Source organism: Lampris incognitus, chromosome 17 (genome assembly GCF_029633865.1).
Source record: "Lampris incognitus isolate fLamInc1 chromosome 17, fLamInc1.hap2, whole genome shotgun sequence".
NCBI classification, from domain to species: domain Eukaryota; kingdom Metazoa; phylum Chordata; class Actinopteri; order Lampriformes; family Lampridae; genus Lampris; species Lampris incognitus.
In genome coordinates, this window is record NC_079227.1 from 16,918,946 (window position 1) to 16,941,375 (window position 22,430).

Below are 22,430 nucleotides of genomic sequence, written 5' to 3' on the forward strand. Positions count from 1 at the left end.
AATTTTAAGTACAAATGATTCTTTTAATTATTTTTATGGACAATGCACAAAATGAATGGAATGTTAATGAAAGTATTTGCATTAAAAACAACACAAGAGAAATATCAGTAGTAATTAAAAGTTTAGGATTTCATGTCGAAATGCACCGTATCCCATGAAAGTTTTCTAAATAAATTCAGGATTGTGGAGTACAGAAGGGGTATTCTGTTGCCTACCAACACGGGGATCAGTGGTTCCAATCCCCGTGTTACCTCCGGCTTGGTCGGGCGACCCTACAGACACAATTGGCCGTGTCTGCGGGTGGGAAGCCGGATGTGGGTATGTGACCTGGTCGCTGCACTAGCGTTTCCTCTGGTCGGTTGGGGCGCCTGTTCCTCCCACGCACTACGTCCTCCTGGCGAAACTCCTCACTGTCAGGTGAAGAGCAGCTGGTGACTCCATATGTATCGGAGGAGGCATGTGGTAGCCTGCAACCCTCCCCGGATCGGCAGAAGGGGTGGAGCAGCGACCGGGACGGCTCGGGAAAGTGAGGTAATTGGCCACATACAATTGGGGAGTAAAAGAGGGGGGGGGGGAAGCTTGTGATGTCGTGACCCAGAGAACGGGATGGATTTATGACAGAAGCAGGGCGTCTTCATCGTACTAGTTCTCTATTTCCCTTTAAGGTGCAGAGACAAATGGTGGCCTGATGGAGGAGTTTGGCGTAAACCAACAAACAACATTAGGCAGTGCAGAAAACGAGGACAAATTTCAATAGATAATACTCTTTTGGTACAATTCAGCATATTCTCTTAGTGTTATGTATTCACTTTTACTGGAATAATTGAGATGTTGGCTTCGCTTGCAATCAATAAGGTTGACTTTTTTTTTTCATAATGAGTCACCATTAACCGTTTAATATTTTCTGCAGGAGGCAGGTCACCAGTTGCACCCTGAGGATAGCAGTAAAATCTTTCACAACTTTTCTAGAGATGGACTGACTTCCATATGCTCTAATAAGAGTTTCGCTACACGGCAACCTGACCTGGACAACCTGTGCTCTCATTGAAAATAGTGCTTTCAAGAATTGTCCCCCCCCCCCCTTCTATTAACAAAATTCTTATGTGCCTCCCCTAGTGAGTATAAAAACTTGTCCAATTTTGGAAAACCATTTACAATCACACATACATAAGGAATATGCTGCTTGTAACACAGTAAACTTATTTTATATTAATATTTTCTGCTCTGTAAAAGATAAGCTACAAAATATGCAGCAGAATAACACGCGTGTATGATTTAAATATTTGATCAATCTGTCAATAAGAATTCCATTTGTTAAAAAAAAACAGTCATATACCTTAAGTAGTATAAATATAGTCATAACTCCATTTACAATAACTTTAAACACATCAGAATACAACCCAACATACACTGTGCCACCATACACTTAATGCCAATATGCAAAGCTCTATGCATGTACAGTTAATATATATGTAAATGAAACAGACCCTTATTTCAGTAGTAGTAATATATCTCTCACACGTACACATCTGGAAGGCTGATCCCACAAAAACAAACACCTATCTGCTCTCGCTTGCTGTTGCTCCAATAACATTCCCAGGTGTGTGTCCTAAGGCTAAGTGCATGTGTTTAAAATCGGACGAATATCCCAGGAAAGCTGGCGATACACCTTCTTTTTAACTGGAGGAGTTTGGAGATTCCGTGGGACTAGCCTCACCATATCTCCACATTGCTCTCCTTTCGGATACCTGTCAAGGGCTTTCTTTTTTGTCTTTGTACTCCTTTCAAGGAATTACTTGGCCCAGGTAGAGAAGCTATTCCAACATGGCGTTCAGCTGGTCTGCCAAGTCATCAAACATATTGCCAATGTCATCCAGAATGTTTCCCGCTGCCTTCATTGTGCTGTTGCCACTGAGGAGGTAGAGAGAGAGAGACAGACAAAGAAAAAGAGAAGCAGGTCATAGTTCTGGATTTGTATAGTAATTATACTTCTATCAGTGATAAGCATGATGAATATTTTATGTGACGTTGTAAGTTGGCGTTACCTGTCCATACTGTTGTCCTGTGCCAGTTTGTTCTCCACCACTTTCAGCGCAGCCTCCAGTGATGTGCTGGTCTCCTCCAGCCTCCTCTGTACCAGGAGCTCTGGACAGGCCACGCCGGCCGGGGCCTTTGCTGTTTTCCCTGCCTGGCCTGGGATTGCTGGGGAGGATGGAGCGGGAAAAGCCAAACTTTGGACCACGTTTAGGTTCACTCCTGGGGGACATTGGGCTGTGAGGAATGGAAAAGTTGTAGAGGGAAGGAGAGGAAAAAAAATGGAAATATGATCAATTCATGTCTTCAGTGTTATAGTTTTGTTTATACAAATTGGATGATGATGATTAGGTGATGTACTTTATTGATCCTCGTGGGAAAACTGAGAAGTTGCAGCTGCAGAAAGGTGAATTGAAACAGAGATAAGAATAAAAAAAACAAATGCACAAAAAAAAATCTCAGGGTTAAAATAAAGTAGTAATAATTTTCTTATCAGGTTACAGATGCACACGTTAAAGAACAGGTTTTAATTGAGTATGTTTTTTCAAGTTTATTTGATGACTTACAGGCTGAACTGGGCTGAGGGACACTTGAGGCAGACGCAGCAGCAGGTCTTTGTGGGCTGGCTGACTTGGAGATCATAGCCTGTACATATCTGACTGGTTTAGGACTGGGGATGGATGAATGTGGCTGTACACTGCTGCATAGCTTCGGTGAGACTGTGTGAATCTGCACACTGGTTAGTTTAGGAATCTGGGTGCCAGGTTGTTTAGGAATTGAAGACGCTGTTTTCTGGGGACTGGCTGGCTTGCTGGTGAGTGGTGGTTTGAGAGGACTGGGAGGGTTGCCAAACATGGGAGGTTTAAGGCCTTTTCCCATTGAGCCCACCCTCTGGAAAACTTTTTCCTGCCCCGGAGATTCCTCATCACTCAGCAAGTCACCATTGGTGTACGTGTGGAATACATTAGCTCTAGCTGGTGTGTGTACAAATGAGTGCTCTCCATTGGCAGGGGTGGTGACCTCCTCTGGTGTCCCAGCATCTTTGTCTTTGGGTTTGTGTCGTCTTTTCACGGTATCCGACTCTTTTAGATTGAATTCCGGAAGCTCCAGGGTCTTTGGGACCTGAGCAGGGCCTTCCAGGGGAGACTGGGCCTTCGTTTCATCCTCTGCCCGGCAAGCAACTCCTACCCGAGGCCGTTGTTTGATGGTGAGATTACCCTCTTCAGCAAAAGGCAGAATGCCACTCGAGCTGTTCTTTGTAGTGGGGTTATTTGCCACCTGACCACTTTTCCTGCCTCTCACGTTCTCATCAACTTTGCCCTCAGTTCCTCCACCTCTCTGTAGTCTGTCAAGCCTTCCCTCTGTCCTTTCACCACCAGTCTTCTTCAGGCCTGCTAGTCCCTGGACAGGAATGGGTTTGGAGGAGGGTTGTACAGGGGTCTGAATTATAGGTGCAGGTATGTGAGCAGAAGAATCGGGTGAATGTGGGGATGAGAGAGGTGAGCAAGCAGGTGTGCGTGGTGAATGGGGTGGTGGGATGTCTATTCTCTTGGAGGGACCACCAGCACATCCTTCTAGTCTGGCGGCAATGCTCCTCACACTTCCTGCACTCTCCGTCGCCACTCCTCCCTCCACCTCGACCTCATCCTCTGACTGGCCTGTCAAGGCGCTGCTCACTGAGCTCATCCTCTTAGGAGGTGGTGGTGGTGGGCCTTTGTGTCGGGAGCGAACAGCAAATGAGTGGCTGCGGTTGATGTGACGCTGGGCACCGGTAGAGCTGCTGTGCCCACGTCCTGGTCGGCGTGCCAGGGTGGCATACGAGGGCATGTTTACAGCAGAAGCAGAGGTGGTAGAGTTGGTAGGGTCATCCTCTTCGTCCGGCTCGCCATCAGACAGAGCGTAGCGTGTCAGACTCTGGGCACGCTTCTTGGGCATGCTCTTTTGGGAGTTGACAAGGAAGCCCTGTCCAGGCCGGGGACCTGGGAGAGGAACAGCTCCAGCCAGGGGCTTGGACAGTATGCGTGATGCACCATCTCCACAACCTGCCTGGGTGTGGAGGTAACTGAAGGCTCTCTGTGTGGGAGATGTCTGCGCAGAGGGAGAAGGAGGAGAAGAAAGTGGATGATGTTGGGGTTGATAGAGGCGGCTAGGGGATTGAAAGGGTTTTGACTTGGGTGGAATGCCTGGGTAGGCAAAGCGCGGCATCTTGCTGGGGGTTAACGGAGGAGTGAGAGGAAGGAAGGGCAGTTTGGTGGGGGTGGAGGACTGACGCTGGGGTTCCCATGTCTCTGTGGATCTCTGTCTGTTTCTCCCTCCAGGACTGTCTCCTCCATGCTTGGCCTCCCCCCCTCCTCCACCATTCCCCAAGCACTCCTCAGGCTGACTAGATGTCCCAGCTGATGCTGCTGTGGCTTGATGATCCTGATTATAACCCGGATAAGAATTACCGGAATTCCCAGAGCCACGGGACCGCATCCCGATGCTTTCCTGACTCACTGACTTGGTAGACATGGCTTCTGCAGAGGCCGCGCCTCTCACAATAAACCCCTCCCCCACTCCTCCTCCTGCCTTGCCCATCATTGCACTCTGGAGCTCGATGCTCAACTCACTGTCCTGGAAGGAGAGGAGTGCCCTGGGCGTGCGAGGAGAGGAGCAGCAGTCATTGGAGGGAGCACCAGAACGTGTGTGAGATTTTGTATTGTGTGTTGGTGTGTGCTCAATGGCCACCAGCTCCAAGGCAGCGGGGGGGTTTTGTCCCCCACCAGCTCTGTCAGCATGGTTACGAGAGCGCTGCAGGTCACAGAGTCTCTTTACTGCCAGCATCAGCTTCTTTTGATGGCCTGAAATGGACAAAGTCATTACATTTATTCAAATCAGAGACAGAGAGAAGGTGTGGATGCTTGTTTGTGCATGTATGTGTGTTTGAGTGTACAGGTCTATGCACCTGTTACTTTGACAATGTAAAGTCTTACCCAGTTTGGTGATGCCTATTTCCTGCAGATCCTCCCAGGTGATGTCTTTGACAATAGAGATTGAGTCATATCCATTCTCACACAATCTCTTCTGGTACTGTGGCAGACCTATCACACTCAACCACTCCCCCAGGTCACACTGTCAAACAAAGAAAAGGGATGAACGGGGGGTCAGCATTGTCATCTCAAACTGAAAACGGCACAACTATCCTAGATGATGTGTGACTCAAACTATCAGGGCAAAACTAAGATAGATAGTTGGACATGGTGTCACTTTATGGGTTTTACAGTGTGTGTGTGTGTGTTACGGGAGGTCAGGCACATTTTCTTACAGGAATATAATCAGGCAGCCACTCGGGGATGCTTAGGTTGCCTATCTCTATTGAGATCTTCTTGCGGTGGCCTGGCTTGGTCACTCCAATGGCTGTCAGGTCCTGAGGAACAAACATCAAATTTAGACACTGAATTAATGAAAAAAGCATTACCAATTGGTGGACTCCTTCATCTAAAGCACCGTATAAACAAAATTACTGCAAACATTGTGTTCTCAAGGGTCATCCAACCCTTAACCATGGCAGTGTTAGTGCCATTCTCCACATACTGAGCTAAACTATAAATATATATAAAAAATATATATATTTTTTTAATAGCATTTATACATACAAACACTCACAAACCTCAGGGGTCATTCTGCTGATGGTGGGTACATCATATCCTGCGTTGATGAAGTTGGATGTGTACTGCTCCAGTTGGAACTCACACAACCACTGGTAAATAGCCTCAGAGTCCTGCAGAGAGGAGGGACACAAGAGTACAAGTATTAACTATTAAGACACACACGAGTACATTGTGGATTTATGTCGTGATATTCAAAGTTACAGGAGCCTTTTTGCGCACACGCACACACCTTGCCCTCCAGGAGTTGTTCTGGCCTCACAAATCCCTTCTGTGGCGTGCTGTTGGCCTGCCGACGGGGACCACCTAGAAAACACACACTATTAATCAATCGCAAGGGACGACAAGCCTACGCCCAACTCAACTTTGAATTCTGAGGAAGGAAGCAAACATTGTCCAAATTTAATATTGATGATATATAATTTTTTTAAAAAGTCGGCGAACTGCCAACTCCCCTTTAAGAAAACACTGTCGTCAAGAACAAACGGCATCACAGCATGAAAAGTACAGGACGAATTGCCAATTCCTACAAAGTGAATCAGATCCATACGGGTGGGGGGGGGGGCTGGGGGCACGCACAAACTAGTAAAGCAATGACTGATGCCTGTTTGCTGGTGTTATTCTTTAACCAACCTCTTATTTTTGTTGAGTCCTGTCATGTAGTCTTGCCAGGTGAGCGAAGATGTGTTATCGACCTGATCTGAAAGGCCAGTGAGCACGCTAATGACATATTACCACAGCTCACTGAAGAATGTACTGTCCCTCCTCTTTTTCTCCTTCTCCCTTCAGGGGGATCACTCCATTTACCTCTCTGGCTTCGCTATTACACCTCGCTTCTGACGAGCTCCGTCTATCCCTCAGTCACAGGGGCTCTGTCTACCACCTGCAATGTTCTCTTCAGTTGTTCATCACTTCTGCTTTTACCCCATCAACTCTGTTTTCTGTTTCTTTCTATTTTAGCCTCGCTCGCCTTTGCTGTCAACGGGCCTGGGGCCCCAGTTATGCAGAGGAGCAAAACAGCACCTAGTGCAGAGTTATTTGGCCCTGAGGGTAACAGTGATAAGCAGACAGAGAGATACATCTTGGTGTTTCTGCACACCTCATTAAATCATCAGAAACACACGGCTGCAGAGAGAGAAAATGTACTCTTAGACTACACTGTACATAGTCTAAATGAACATGAAATGTCCGGTGACAAAAAAAGCCAGCCACTATCCAGGATAATGTGAATTACCCTTCTGTAAACGGAGCCCTGGAGAACAGACAAAGCATATCAAAATCATCAGATGGGGAATCTGAACATGCGTCTGTGCCCAGAGATGGTGTAGTATATAGTATTTCCTGTTTAGCTTAGGATCAAAACCGTACAGAGACTGCTCTCCTGTGTCTCAAGCGTTGTCTCGCTTTCTGTCTGGATGACCAAATTAGGAAACGGTTAAAAAAAAACAATCAACACCCGCAGCCAAACTCGACCATAGAAAATGGACACGTGACCCTTACCCTTCAGCAAGAAAGCGAGTGGCAGAGCTCCCGTTGTTTTGCACTTCATCGCTCTATGCGTCCCTCTTTTGACACTGCAGAACACCACCCGCTATCGGTCTGTCTGACACACATCCCCCAGGTTTAACTTGGCGATAAATCCCACTCTGCAGTTGCCTCATCCGTTCCTCTTTCTCTTTTCACGATACGAGCCCCTCATCTCTCGAATCCTCAACTTGCCTTCATTTCACAAAGATACTTTTTTTTCCCCTCCGGTAGAACATCCGTCTCCTCCCTCCTTAACCACTCCCCTCATTCCTACAGTCTCTGTTTACTTTTGCTCCATCCCCCTGACCTTGAGGTTGGTTCAGATCCCTCGCTTCTTGCCGCACAGCGCCCTTTCAACAGCGTGCAGATGAACCGCTGAGGGCTCTGCGCTGAGGCCTCACTCAGCAGAAACAAACCCTCAAAGCCCAGAGGATACCTCGCACACAAGTTTTCTTCTGTGTGTTCGTACCTGGCGCTTACATCACACAGCAAACACACCAAAGAAAGGCTTCTTCTTCTCCAAGGCACAAAAGCAGTTTTTTATTGTTTCTTTTGATCTGAAGTGTACACGTGTGTTGCAGGGAGAAACTGGCGATTTTACTGGTTTCGGCGGTGAGATAAGCCCATTTCCGCTCCTTTTTGCTCTCATTTCCTTCAGCCTTAAAGCAATAAAAGTTCGGTTTGCAGAAGAAGCTGAAGGCTTGAGAATCTATTTTTGGGAATTACACACTTAAATTCGCCGTCAATATATTGATATACGCACGCACGCACGTGCGCAACTCACTGACAGTGTCAACATGGAGAGTGACCAAAGTGCAGAAACCTACTATATCAGGTCACATGGGGGAAAGTTTATAGAGGAGCTTGGGAAAATAGCATTTTGATGCTACAACATACGTACTTCGACCATAATTTGTATTTTCCAATTCGAATACATAGGGAACACTACTGGGAAGCCACAGAATGATGTAAAAACCTCAAAAGCACACAAAAAAATGGATCTTGTGCAATCTCATCTCAAAAAATATGCTAAAAATAGGCCATATGAAAGTAAAAATGTGATTTTATAATCTGACTGCAACTCTCCATGACCTCAATACCGTTTCCATGACATTTGATCAATATTTTATCATTTTCCAGGTGTTTTCCATGACTGGAAATACTAGTCTGCAAATTCCCAGGTTTTCTGGGATTTTCAGGGTGCGTGGGAGCCCTGCACTTACTGTATCTACATGACTTACCCGAGCGTAAAACCCTGAAACTGTAATAGTGATTTAAGGGCTCGCCAACAGACTTGACTTTATAGTTTCCTGGCAATGCTAACACGTCTCCAATGAACCATATGCCCGTATGTTTTTCACAAGGAAAATAACAGAAAAAGGTTGGACGGAAGGAGAGAAGCAAATAAAGGGAAGCGCCAAGTGAGGAAATATTTGAGGTGCTGACTAACCTGTGGGCGCGTCGGCCGGTTTGCCATGCTCCATCCCTGCAGTGTGGAGGTGGTCTCTCGATTCACCAGTAGAGGGAGCCAGCTACACAGGAATACAGGGAACAGTACAGAAAAAAGGGCCCCTCTTAAAATGGATTGATAATAACGTCTTTCATAAAGGGTCCTGTTTACAGGGTGTTCTATATAGGGCAGGTTACGAGCATTTTTCTACAAGGAACGATTTCATGGCTTGCACTTATTTGTGAAAGAATTTGATGGTCTAACCTTGCCGGCGTCGGCATTGTGGCGGACATGAGTTCCATTCTGTTTGTGGCCGCTCTCTGAGCTTTGCCCACTACCAGCACTGCGACTGCTGCCCACGCTGCCCGCACTACTAATGCTGTGTCTGTCACCTGTGTGTATGAGAGACAGAGAGAGAGAAAGAGACAGAGAGAGAGACAGAGAGGGAGGAAAGGGAAGGGGGCAAAAATGTAGAAATTGGAAAAGATCTTGTGACTGAAAACTAAATGTTTAGGTGTAGCTGATGGCTAATGGCATCGTGCCAGGTAACTGATGGTGCTTGTGAAAACTGAATTAAGAGTCTGTGTCACAAACTTTAAGGTGGGATGTAGACAGGCAGACTGTTGGGCCTTAAAAAGCCTGAAGAAAACTTCCAGGCAGGTGCCACAAAGGAGTAGAGATTTTAAAAGGGAGTGGCGCACACTTATGTTAGTGGATCATTAGCCTTTTTAGGTAACAGGTAGGGTTGCCATTGGGTGTGATTAGGTTCAGTCAGGATTTGCAGGTCAACACTTTGGGATATAGTGGGATAAGGCTGGGGGTGGGGATGGTCAGTAGGGGGTTGAGGGTAGGTAAAGCCTCCTGCATGGGTGGTGAGTACACTGAGGTGGGATCCACCTGGGGGGGAGGGGGAAGTACTCTGAGTTCTACAAACGGCAAGCAGATAGGCCCCGTTTACACATGGCATTAACATGTGTCTTGGGTGATCTGATCACAAGCAGACAGCTCTAAGTACGTCAGTTCACACCTGGCATCAGAATGCATCTCCACAAGCATCTCAAATGACCATTTGTGATCAGATCTCACTTCCCCGCGCTATATGCAGATAAGCACGTACACCATTTCTGTTTCCAAAGACCAAATGTGTTGTTTTTAACCTGCGGGAGGCAGCATGCAGCATATTGTTATGGCTTCTTCTTCTTGTTTCACACTTTAATGTTATTTTCAGACGGGGAGCGATTGACGCACCTGAGTAATTCCTTTTCAATGAGAGGCTAGCTAGCGGGCAGGTAGGTCGGCACGCACAACCTGTCAGGCAGAGGGACCAGTGGGCACATGAGATGATGCTGGATGAAACTGTTGCGGTCATGCTCGTCTCGTCTCACACCCACTACCAGAGTTGCATTGTCTTGAACTTTTCTACACGATGCGCAGTGTCACCCCACAAAATGGACGAGAGACTGATGCTTATATATAACTTTTCTAAACAGATATAGATCTCAACTAGACTCAACAGTAAACTGACTGAACTAATTTGAAAGAAAGAAGATACAGTTGTACCAGCAGGGATACAGTAGTGTACAGTAGTGTGGAGTGCTTGTCTGCCTGTCTATTCAAATGAGGAGCAGATTGAGACCCCCCGGATCCAAGCGGGTTCGCAAGTGAAGTGTCGCTTACTGTCTGAAAAGAAAAAGATCATAATATGACGTCGTTGGTACGTGAATGGGTACGTACTTCCGCTTACGCAGATGACGTCAGTTGAGTAGGCAGTCCTTCAATGTGGCCCAGGACACATTCGCATACACACTGCTAAAAGAATGTGGCCATATGTAGCCCAGACCGCCTCCAAATGTGGTCTGAGCTATCAGATCTCAATGCGTCCACAATGCGTTTTGGGTGCATTCGTACCTGTACTTGGAGCTGTCTACTTGTGATCAGATCACCCAAGGTGCATGTTAATGTAAACAGGGCCATAGACCCATTTTATTCCAGATGGATCAGAAGCACACGGGTTGGCTGGTTTCTACCAGGCCAAGTATTTTGAGGTGTTAAAATTGCTACAAGGAGTTTTTCATGGATTATTTAGCACTCTCGATGTAATATTGATGCCTGGACATGGCTGCCATAATTAAATGAGACCATCAGAGAGAAGATTAGATGTTGCTGTATCACGATTCCAAATGTTTGTGTTCAGGTCGGATTTCCTGCAGCATCTGACGAAACGATTTACAGCACACAGACGGGATGGAGAGCCACAGTTAGCAATATATTACCTCATTCCTGTCTATCTTGCAAACACTGATTTCTCCATAACACCACTGCATCTCTCACTTGTCTGTAAAACAAATGCATGAGCTACCAGAGGGTGAATGGAGATCTTTACGACAATGAAGTTGTGAAACAATACCGGTTTTCTCCACAGCATCACGCAAGGTCAATGAAAATCCAAAACTCCTCGTGGCAGCTTTAACTGTGGCGTATTGGCGGACTGGGTTAAACAGTGGACTGGTGGATGGGTTAGGGTGAATTCCTCACAGGGTGAAGACTGGCAACAACAAAGGAACCCTAGAAGCACGCACTCAGGGGTCCTCACGTTGGAAGCAAGCTAGGAGCCACACACTCTTACCAGTGGGAGAGCTCCTGAGGACCCAAATGTCCTGAGTGGGGCTAGCAGGACTAGCTGGGGCTGAGAGCTGACTGCCAGAAGGATCACCTAACAAACACGCACACACATAGACACGCACACTTTAGCCAGGTGGAGATCCTTGTATGCAGACACACATTGACACTCATAGACTCGCCACACCAACTTTAGCAAGGTGAACCTATCGAGCTCACGCTCAGCTGTGCTACAGGTGGGTCAAAAGGCAAGATGCATGATTGCACCACCTAGCCCTGGGCTGCAGCAGAAAGGGGCTAAAAGAGGGGACACTGAGATCAGAGAAGTGATGGTGGGGAAGTATATGGTCTATCAGGACAGTCTTTGAAAGAAATTAATATAGATGATAAAAAGAATTTAAAAAAAAGAATGATCACCGTTACAGAATATATGCATGAGTGTGTGTGTGTGTGTGTGTGTGTGTGTGTGTGTGTGTGTGCGTGCGCACGCGCACCTGCGTGTTCATAGTAGAGGGTGTAAGAGTCATCGGTCTGAGGGGTAGGGCCATGGCTTGCAGGAGGAGCTCTGGACAGGAAGTGTTGCCGTTGGTTAGGTAGAGAGCCTTGGCGGGAAAGAGTGCCCCCTAGGTTTAGGGAAATGGGCACAGGAAAGGTTGACATGCTTGAGTGAGAAGTATTTTTGCACATATGTGCGCACACGTGCATACATATGTACACGTTGCCATGTGCTTTTATGTGTATATGTGCTTTTATGAATATATGATGTCGTATGGGTATGTGTGGGAACAACCCAAATTAATTTTTGGTGCTGTAGAAACAGAATCTTTTGAGTACATTATGAAGTTCATCATCAATCCCATTCACTAAATAGATCCACCACCACTAAAATGGGAGCATATTTTGTCTAAATCCCCTCTGGTGTTACATAAGGGACTGATGAATGGGAATGTAAGATCACCAGTATTTCTGAGAGGGCTTACTTTCTTTTATGTGTGTGTGTCGGTCCGTGACTGCTGACACTGTTGACATTATCATTGAGCACAGACGCACACTCTCACACTCTGCTGACTTTGCCTCTTGAGCAAAGAACCTGTCAACTGCTCCCAGCTATAAATTGAACCCATTTGCCTCTCCCCTCTTTTCCCTCAAGCACAAGTAAACCCCACCACACATATATCCACACACAGAAACAGGGCGCAATATCCCAGCCTAGACTGTAAAAGCTTTAGCACAGAGCTGACACTTCCCAATCTGGCCATAGTAATCCTATTAATGTGTGTGTGTGTGTGTGTGTGTATGTGTGTGTAGGCCAGTTGAGGACCTCGAAATGAAAACATGCTGCATGCTGTGTTCTAGATCATGTGGTGTGCATATCTTTATTTCCTTGTTGGTTACAAGACCTCTCACTGTATCTGTGTTGTTGTATTAATTTCACTGCATAGTTGCAGGTGAAAAACAAATAGGGTATTCAGATTCATGCAAACATGCCCCTTCTTGCAGATGGCCAGTCAGATTGACGGGACAGAGACCGAGCTTGTGCATGACTGTCAAGAGCACTTTTCAAATCAAAGTTAAGCTAGCCCTGGGCTTGCCGGGGCTAGTCCCCTTTAGAAAGCTCTCATGTGAAATTGTTAGGTGCCCTGAAGCAGAGTGAATTAGCCTCAGGTCAAAATGACCCTAGAGAGATCAAGATGTCACGATGTACTTTATTAATTAATCTCCGTGGGGGAAATTCATCCTCTGCATTTAACCCATCCCAACACACACTGGAAGCAGTGGGCAGCTGCCGTGCAGCACCCGGGGACCAACCCCAGCTCTTCTCGCCATGCCTCGGTCAGGTACACAGGAGTATTTACCTAACATGCATGTCTTTTGGCATCTTAAGTTAGCTCTAGGCTCAGCTTAATGTTAAAAACTCTTTTTGTATGTATGCATAAAACATGAGATTTGATGTTTTGTTAAGTTTGTGCACGTGTTGTGCGCATGCCTGCCTGTTTTACCTGCTCTCCTGCTGAGGACTTCCACCACAGATGGGGGAAAGAAGCCCACCCGGTCTGTTCCCCGCTGGTTGTCATGGATGTGACCTTTCCACCGCCCGTCTGAGTGCTGCTCCAGGACCTGCAATTAATCAATCAACCAATGTAGGTTTTGTCTTAAGTGTGTGCCGTCAGAATCAGCCTCGGTGCTGAAAATGTCAAAGGTAAAGCTACCAAAGGTTACCAAATGATGAGGCCATTTTACATCTCGTTAAATCCAATTAGAAATACAAAACGATACAAGCATTTCAAAAAGCATCTGAAAAAGACATTACTACCCATTATTGTACAATTTATACAAAAAAAGATTACTCTCATTATCATTAATTACCTATAATTTGCAAATTATTTTTCACAAGGCAGTGACAAAGTGCCGTTAACAGCTTCAATTAGGGGAGGATTTCCTTTTCTGCATCTATTAAATTGCTACTTAGCTTCAGGGAAAACAATGTCCCCATTGTGCATCAAGCCATCGCTCCTAGGGCATCTCAAATGTCCCTCGTCTTCTCGGATTTACTGTTGACATATACTTCAGCTCAAAAGCTGCACAGAAAAATGTCTGTTTGACAAACATTTGTCTTTGTTAACTTATGTCAACTCCAAAGTTGTGTTTCAACTCTGTATGACTTCGCAAGACACGTTTTAAGGCTTAAACAGCAGAGCCATGAACTCAAAACACAGTCAATTGAGTGCGAACGGTAACCAAGTGCCTGGAGATGCTAGAATAAACACATCTGTGTTCAGACAGGATGGAGCAAAACAAGATACGAGTTCAAACAACATTTTTGGACGTCAAAATGACTTGTGGAAAGATAGTGAAATGCACTGAATCACAAGGAAACACATAACCACGCACAAGTGCACAAACACGCGGCAACACAAACATGCTTGCACTCGCATGCATACACAAATGAGTGTCTAAACAATGTGTGGGAGAGAGAATGAGCAAAAAAAGTCCATAATGAGAGAGTGACTTGAGCAAGTTTCTACCCGTTTCTCTTCTGCGGTCTCTCATTCAGAGTATGCCAAATTACCCTGTACCATCCAACACAAATCCCAACACAAGGGATACTTTACTACAAGACTGCTTGTCACATAATCCCTACATAGCCGGTTTTTCCTCATACAATGAACAGCCAGAGAGATGACGCGGCCAACCGGCATGAAAGAAGTTGATTTACCATGCCAAGAAACATTTCTGGGACAAAACACTGGAGTGCACCTGAATATCCTGATGGCTAACAAACAATGATGGCGTAACCGCCTAGTTTAAACACTTAAACACAGTAATTCACTTGGGAAAGGTACACTAATTGATTGTTGAAATTCCTCATAGCAGCAAAACAAGCTTGTTTTTTAGAATCCCCACTCAGTTAGGCATTTTTTTTCAATTCCATGAGCTGCCAATAGACAAACAGGCAAAAAAGGAGAAAAAAAGGCAAGCAAAAAAAATAAAATAAAAATAATCCCCTTTTCTCCCAAAACAAATTTTGGCCAATTACCCCACTCTTCCGAGCCGTCCCAGTCACTGCTCCACCCCTTCTGCCGATCCGGGGAGGGCTGCAGACTACCACATGCCCCCTCCAATACATGTGGAGTCACCAGCTGCTTCTTTTCACCTGACAGTGAGGAGTTTTGCCAGGGGGACGTAGCGCGTGGGAGGATCACGCTATTCCCTCCAGTCCGCCCCCCCTCGAACAGGCGCCTTGACCGACCAGAGGAGGTGCTAGTGCAGTGACCAGGACACATACCTACATCCGGCTTCCCATCCAAAGACACCGCCAATTGTGTCCGTAGGGACGCCCGACCAAGCCGGAGGTAACACAGGGATTCGAACCAGTGATCCCCGTGTTGGCAGGCAATGGAATAGACTGCTACACTACCCGGACGCCTTGGAAGCAAAATGTTTTGAGCTGAGCTGAGGCAGCTTGGTAGAGTTCAACAAAACAACACAGCCAATAGAAAGACTATTGGAGAATATAACCATGACTTTCACAACCATTACAAACATTTGCTCACACTCAACATACACAACCATGAGTTATGTACCATGATGACGTCCCCGGCTCGGAGGTTAAGGGCTGTGGGATCGTGGAGGTTCCAGTAGTCCTTTACTGCACGAACCTGGAGGGAACTTGATGCTTCTAAAGAGAGAGGGGTTGGGGTGTAATCCAATTGATTATACAAATCTAAACAAATAAAGTTTGTTTCATTCCAATAAACCTGCGTTCTGATCCGATGGATACCGACCGCTACAAGGCATCGCCGTACATGGTAAATCGAGATCCACTGACCTCTAAGCAGCTGTTTGATTTCCTTGCTGGCTGTGGAGGTGGTGAACTGGTTGACAATGTCCAGAGCTGTCTGGTTGTATGTGTTACGCATATTCGCATTAATTCCCGCCTAGGGACACACACACACACACACACACACACACACACACACACACACACACACACGCGCACACAGTAGGGGTTGTTGTTTCTGTTAAGAGACAATTCTGAAATAACATCGTCCTACTTGAGGAACTGTGTCGACACCTCCGTCTTATACCAGCGAACACAAACACTCTGCTTGTGATAATGAGCCTAAGGTTGGGAGACACATATTTCTTTCATACACAGACAAGGCCAATGTGTGAAACTGACGAAACTACGTCCATTAAAGTTAATTAAATCCTAAATCGTGTTTTCTGAGCTGTAGACATTTCTTCATACCCTCAACCGGATGAAATCTTAAATATCGGACATAATTTCAACATCGGCCATGAAGACTTCCCCAAACCCATCCATCCATCCATTATCCAAGCCGCTTATCCAAATTCGGATCACGGGGATGCTGGAGCCTATCTCAGCAGTCATTGGGCGGCAGGCGGGGAGACACCCTGGACAAGCCGCCAGGACATCACAGGGCAAACACACACATTCACACCTAGGGACAATTTAGTACGGCCGATTCACCTGACCTACGTGTCTTTGGACTGTGGGAGGAAACCGGAGCACCCGGAGGAAACCCACGCAGACATGGGGAGAACATGCAAATGCTGCACAGAGGATGACCTGTGATGACCCCCAAGGTTGAACAACCCCAGGGTTCAAACCTAGGACCTTCTTGCTGTGAGGCGACCACGCTAACCACTGCACCACTGTGCTGCACTTCTCCAAACCACTTTACATTTTTTTTTAATGAAAAAAAAGTTTTTGTTTTTTTTAATTAACCCTCTTTTCATTGAAATGGTCACTTCTACTGCACCACTGGCACCACCCTCATCAGTGACATAGCACCAAAGATTTCAGTGTATTCTAATTGTCAGAATCAGAGTTTCATCTTCAAGTCTCTGGTTCTCCCACTCTACCCTCCACACCTCAAACTGGTATTTTCAAAAGCATTTGTTGGGCAGCAAGACAAGCTGAACCCGTGTTTCACATCACCCTATAACACTGAAAAGTCACTTAAAAACATGGTGTGTTTACGCTGTTGTTGCTTACGTCAAGTAGCAGCCGCACTACTTCAGTTTTGCCGTAGAGGGCAGCTTCATGCAGGGAGGTCCCGGCTTTAGTGACTCTGTTGATGTCAATACCAGCTTTGAGCAGCAACCTGAAAATCATTGCACACATTAGAGGAAGGCTGCGGGTGACTCATTACTCCACAGAAATGGATCCGTCAACTCAGTAGTTACAAGCATCTGGAATATCTCATTAAATCATATGCCCCCCCGCCCATACAAAGACACATTAACTAATATCTCGCCACAGCCCTGGGAGAGGACCAGCTGTTTGAAAGCTTAGGGCATCCAGGAGGGGGCCCTGGGCTGAGTATTAGAAGTTCAAGTCGTGCGCTGAAATAAATAATTAAGACACACTGATATTATTTCACCAACACTTCTGAAAATTAGCTGAAATAACACAACGCCCCTGATATGCACTGAGGTATTTTCCATTTGAAGGAGAATAGTTAAATGGGTCCATTACTGTTGTCTAGACCTTTACTTGTAACAGTTTAATGGGAGCTAGGAAGCTCCCGTTCTCCCCTGGGCAGGGCCGGGGAATGTGGGCAGGCGAGGATGTTGTTTGCAAACACGGTTATGACTTGATGAGATCACAGCAAGTGGGGCATAGCAGGGGTGCAGGACGCACAGGAGACGTGTTCAGAAATGCATCGGCGGAACAGCCAGCAAGGGATGTAAACCAGCTTCCTCAGCTCCGCAGAGCTTTAAATCGTGTAGTGCAGAAACTGTGTGAGAGGCTGAATGTCTGAAAGAAACGTCTCAGAGCTTAAGACTTCTTTCACGTCTGTCCTGCTGATTATCAAGTCATTCAGCCCCTCCCTCCATCAGGAGGAAAGTGCCATGCCTTTTGCATACAGAAAAAGCTATTTCACATCAATTAAGTTAGGGACATTATAGGTTATTACAAAGGCCGTTTTAATCCATTTTGTTTAGGTGTTAGTGAGAAGGCTGCAAAAACCCAAAACAAACCAAACCAAAATAAAATGACTCCTTCTGAGAGTGATCATTGCTCAGTTAGTGAGCCACACAATCATCCCTGCTGTGCCATTTTACACGTTCTCTTCTTTGTCTGCCATTGCACATTCCAAGTCAGGAGAATGTGAGGGGAGGATAGGAGAGAGGGGTTTCCAAAAAGGACCGCTGTGATGCAATTTGGGGAGAATGGGAATTGTTAATGGCACATCAGCGAGAACGGAGCTGCTTGGGTTCATACATACCTCAGGTTATGAAGTATTCTGTGGTTATGTGTTAAAATTCCTCAAATTACAACACATACAGTACTTAATACAGGTTAATGCGAGTAAATATGCACCGGTATACACACACACACACACACACACACACCAACAGACAGTAAACACACTCCACTTAAGTAGATGCAGATGAGGGAGGAACAGGAAGGCAGCAGCACTGAGTTGATGTAAGGATTTCAGCACTGTGCTGATTGTTGCCGAGCCTCTTTTTGCTCTAACCTGATGATGTCTCTGTGTCCGTTCCTCGCAGCCAGGTGGAGGGGCGTGGTGGAGGAGGAGTCTAAACCATCCCGTCCCTCCCCCTCAAGCAGGGTTGCCACCATGTTACTGCTCAGCAGTAACTGAGCCACCTAAAGAAGAAATGAAGGAGAGGAAAGAAGGCAGAGAGTGAGATCAGACAGGGATGGTGGAACGGGAGGCAGAAATTACAGCATTAGCAATATAATGACGTAACATTTACTTGACAAACTGGAGTAAAATTTGATTTTTTTTGGGGGGGGGGGGGATTTCCCCTCTTCTTCTCCCCAACTGTATCTGGCCAATTACCCCACTCTTCCGAGCTTTCCCAGTCACTGCTCCACCCCCTCTGCTAATCCGGGGAGGGCTGCAGGCTACCACATGCATCCTCCGATACATGTGGCGTCGCCAGCCGTTTCTTTTCACCTCCAGTTCCCTCTCCCAACCGAACAGGCGCCCCAACTGACCAGAGGAGGCGCTAGTGCAGCGACCAAGACACATACCCACATCTTGCTTCCCACCCGCAGACACGGCCAATTGTGTCTGTAGGGACACCCAACCAAGCCAGGGGTAACACGGGGATTTGAAGTGGTGATCCCCATGTTGGTAGGCAACAGAATACACTGCTACGCTACCAGGACACAGCAATATAATGACTTAACATTTACTTGACAAACTGGAGTAAATTTTTTTTTTAAAAACAATCATAGATTAACAACATATACATCATATATACGTGGAGTTTTTTAAGTACATGGGGGCATACCTTGTATGCAGCCATTTGATGCATACAAGGTATATCTAAAGATACCCATGTCGCTACATCATCCTAAACACACGTGCACATGACAGCCCAAAGTCTGCTATGCTCCCCCCGTCAAACTGCAAACTCAGACGAGAGAGCCAGATGATTTAACAAGCATGACAACTCTGTGTGTGTGTGTGTGTGTGTGTGTGTGTGTTAAATCTGAATTACATTGCCAGCTATACGTTTCACAACGAGGCTTATCCGCAGATGTGACAGAAGGACAGAAAAGCACACACTGCAGTGTGCAATCCCTTTAAAATGTACAGTATGTGTGTGTTTTGTGTTCCCAGGAGGAGGAGTCAAAGCTCCTTTTCCTTTAAGCTCAAACAAGCTTATTTTATATTGGGTAGTGAATCTAAGCTATGCGAGATGTCTGACATTGGCCTTGTCCCCTCTACTCATCACATGGCCTTTGTTAGACATGGTGGACAAATATATACACCCACACACGCGCACTCACACTAAAATACACTGAGTCCTTGTGATCACCACTTATTCTGATCAGCGGGTCTCACATATCACCAGCACAGAGGCGGAGGTTTCATGTTTATAATGGGATAACTAGGAGAACATGAATTAGAGTCAATGAAGCTTTAAGAGAGCTACGATACTGTACCCCACACACACACACACACACACACACACACACACACACACACACACACACTATAGCATGACTCCTCCATTTCATTCTTCTGACTAAGCCGACAAGACCTAACCACAGCTATGCAAATTTGAGAACGCGAGCCTGTCTCACAGGTAGTCACATACATACACATGCAAACACACACACCTTTAGCCTGCCGAACTCGCAGGCCAGATCTAGAGGGGTCTTCTTGACTTTATTCATCAGGCATGGGTTGGACTGGTGCTGCAGCAACATCTCGGACTGAGAGATAAATAGAGAGAGATACACACACATGGTCATAAGGAGTACGAGAGAGAGAGAGAGAGAGAGAGAGAGAGAGAGAGAGAGAGAGAGAGAGAGAGAGAGAGAGATGCACAGAGTGTAAAATAAGAAAGAGAAGAAAGAGGTCATATGTTTTAAGGCAAGGCAAATTTATTTGTATAGCAAATCTCAGAAACAAGGCAATTCAAAGTGCTTTACACAAAACATAAAAGGCATTAAGACAAAATGTAAAAGCAACATAAGGCAATAAAAAGACATTTAATAACAAATAAAAAGCCATAGTAAAAGTTACAGCGCAGTGCAACATGATAACCAAAAGCTTCAAATTTGACTTAATAAATGGCAGTGGCACACAGGAAAGACTTCAGCTGTGATTTTAAAAGAACAGAGTTGCAGCAGACCTGCATAAAAAGTGAAAGCTGCTTCTCCATGTTTACTTTTGACTTTGGGGACAGAAAGCAGACCTGTCCTGGACAATCTGAGAGGTCTGGGGATGGTTCATAGTGTACCAGAGGATCAGAGATGTATTTTGGCTCTAAACCATTCAGTGCTTTATAAACCAGTGAAAACATCCAATACGTGCATAAACTCCTCAGCCATTCATCCCAGCACGGTCTCAGCACGGGTGTTGATGTTTTGTCTTTAAGGAGAAGATCGAACATATGATAGCTCTGCTGGTGTCTCTGGGCCAAGGGGGGGTGGGGGGGGGTCAGCATTGTGTTTTATGCTGTTGTACTGTGGGGTCACTGCAAGTAAAAGGAGAGGGCAGCAAACACGGCAGGGCTGCCTATGGGTTCCATGACGTGTTGAGGTGTCTGTGAGCGCAGCCAAGACACGCTGAACTATCCGGTAACACGTTTCATGAAAAGAAAGGACGAGGCTGAAAGAACGTAATGCGTGTGTTTGGTGTCACCAGACTCAGTAACTCCATTTCACCTACAGACTACCAACTCCTCCGCAAAAAGAAAAACCTGTCTAATGGTATTAATGGTATTGTTGGTGAACAAAGCAAGCTGAAGCACAAAGAAGATATATTTCACTGAAACGGAGGGCCGGCAATGCCTTGAAGCATTCCCTTTGGCGGTGGTGGGGGGTGTCTGTATCCACATCTGCCTGCACTTGTGTGTGAGCACTCACCACATCGTAGTGTCCATACTGAGCAGAGAGGTGCAGGGGTATCTGTCCGTCATGGGAGCGAGTGTTGACTGAAGCTCCAGCTCTCAGGAGCAGTAAGACAGAGTCCGCTTTGCCCTGCCATGCAGCGTAGTGGAGAGGGCGCATACCTAGGGAGAGATCGACAACGGGAAAGTACACAGGGAGAGACAGACAGACAGACAGAGAGAGCGAGAGAACGAGAGAGAGAGAGAGAGAGAGAGAGAGAGAGAGAGAGAGAGAGAGAGAGACAGAGAGAGAGAGAGAGAGAGAGAGAGAGAGAGAGAGAGAGAGAGAGAGAGAGAGAGACAACGACTTTAGGCAGGAATAAGGAATCTGGGATGGTAACGCCAGTCAAGCTATGGAAACAGCTAAAACAAAACAAGGAGGGCAAATGATGAGTAAAAATAGGGATTGACGCCAACAAAATAAGCGGGGCACAAATGATGAAATATCATTTCCTCTCATTCATGATTATTGCCAAGCATTGAAGTGTTTTCGGAGTTGTTTGCTCTGACGGGTGAAGCTTGTCTGCTGTTCCGTTACCGTTGATGTCCTTGATATCCACAGTGGCCTGGGACTCCAGCAGCAGAGACAGCAGCTCTGTGGTGCCTGTCAGAGCGGCATGATGCAGCGCTGAAAACCTGACAGACAGAGAAAGAGGGGGAGAGAGACAGACAGACAGATGGAGATAGATGATGAGGGAGCGGAAAAATAAGAGAGAGAGAGCGAGAGAGCGGCAGATCGAGGGAGAAGAAAGGGAAGAGACAAGGAGATGACAGGGGTTATAAATCTCGCTGACGACTTTACAGGAGGTGTACATTTTTCAGAAATCCAAATTGAAATGAAATGTGTGTGTGTGTGCATGCACAAGTGGGCGTCTGTGTGAGTGTGTGCGCTCACACCAAAACTCTGGACTGAGATAATCATCTGCGTGTTTGTGCCCGTGCATGTGTGTCTACTTGTCTCTAGGTGTCTTGTCAAGTTGCGATATATTCCACAGAGGAACAAATTAAAGACATAAATTCTTAGCTATGATTCTGGCTTGCTTCGGGACACAGACGCGTAGCGTTGCAGACGAGGTGACCCTCTATCCGAGGCAGACGACCACTGAATTATGACCAGGGCAGACCAGGCTCCTCTAATCTCCCGGCTCATGTCCTTTGGCTACCCCACCACACACCACCACCACCTCCATCCTTGATGCTGCAAGGGATCCGAGCTAGTTGGTACTGCACCTATTTTCTGA

General features: G+C 46.2%; 1 protein-coding gene across 1 annotated transcript in view; it reads right to left on the reverse strand.

The window, feature by feature from the left end:
* Window positions 1-77: 77 nt before the first annotated feature.
* Window positions 78-22,430, reverse strand: part of LOC130127254 (caskin-2-like) — a 56,548-nt gene continuing 34,195 nt past the window's right edge. The window contains exons 3-22 of the mRNA XM_056296830.1: window positions 21,728-21,825; window positions 21,167-21,312; window positions 19,913-20,008; window positions 18,294-18,424; window positions 16,802-16,910; window positions 15,608-15,716; window positions 15,363-15,457; window positions 13,278-13,395; window positions 11,772-11,900; window positions 11,285-11,371; window positions 8,923-9,050; window positions 8,659-8,740; window positions 5,914-5,987; window positions 5,684-5,794; window positions 5,339-5,440; window positions 5,007-5,145; window positions 2,601-4,874; window positions 2,046-2,271; window positions 1,749-1,911; window positions 78-685 (exon numbers count right to left, since the gene is read on the reverse strand). Of these exons, the coding sequence (XP_056152805.1) occupies window positions 1,815-1,911; window positions 2,046-2,271; window positions 2,601-4,874; window positions 5,007-5,145; window positions 5,339-5,440; window positions 5,684-5,794; window positions 5,914-5,987; window positions 8,659-8,740; window positions 8,923-9,050; window positions 11,285-11,371; window positions 11,772-11,900; window positions 13,278-13,395; window positions 15,363-15,457; window positions 15,608-15,716; window positions 16,802-16,910; window positions 18,294-18,424; window positions 19,913-20,008; window positions 21,167-21,312; window positions 21,728-21,825 (4,351 nt within the window). The 3' untranslated portion in view covers window positions 78-685; window positions 1,749-1,814. The remainder of the gene's footprint in view (window positions 686-1,748; window positions 1,912-2,045; window positions 2,272-2,600; window positions 4,875-5,006; window positions 5,146-5,338; window positions 5,441-5,683; window positions 5,795-5,913; window positions 5,988-8,658; window positions 8,741-8,922; window positions 9,051-11,284; window positions 11,372-11,771; window positions 11,901-13,277; window positions 13,396-15,362; window positions 15,458-15,607; window positions 15,717-16,801; window positions 16,911-18,293; window positions 18,425-19,912; window positions 20,009-21,166; window positions 21,313-21,727; window positions 21,826-22,430) is intronic.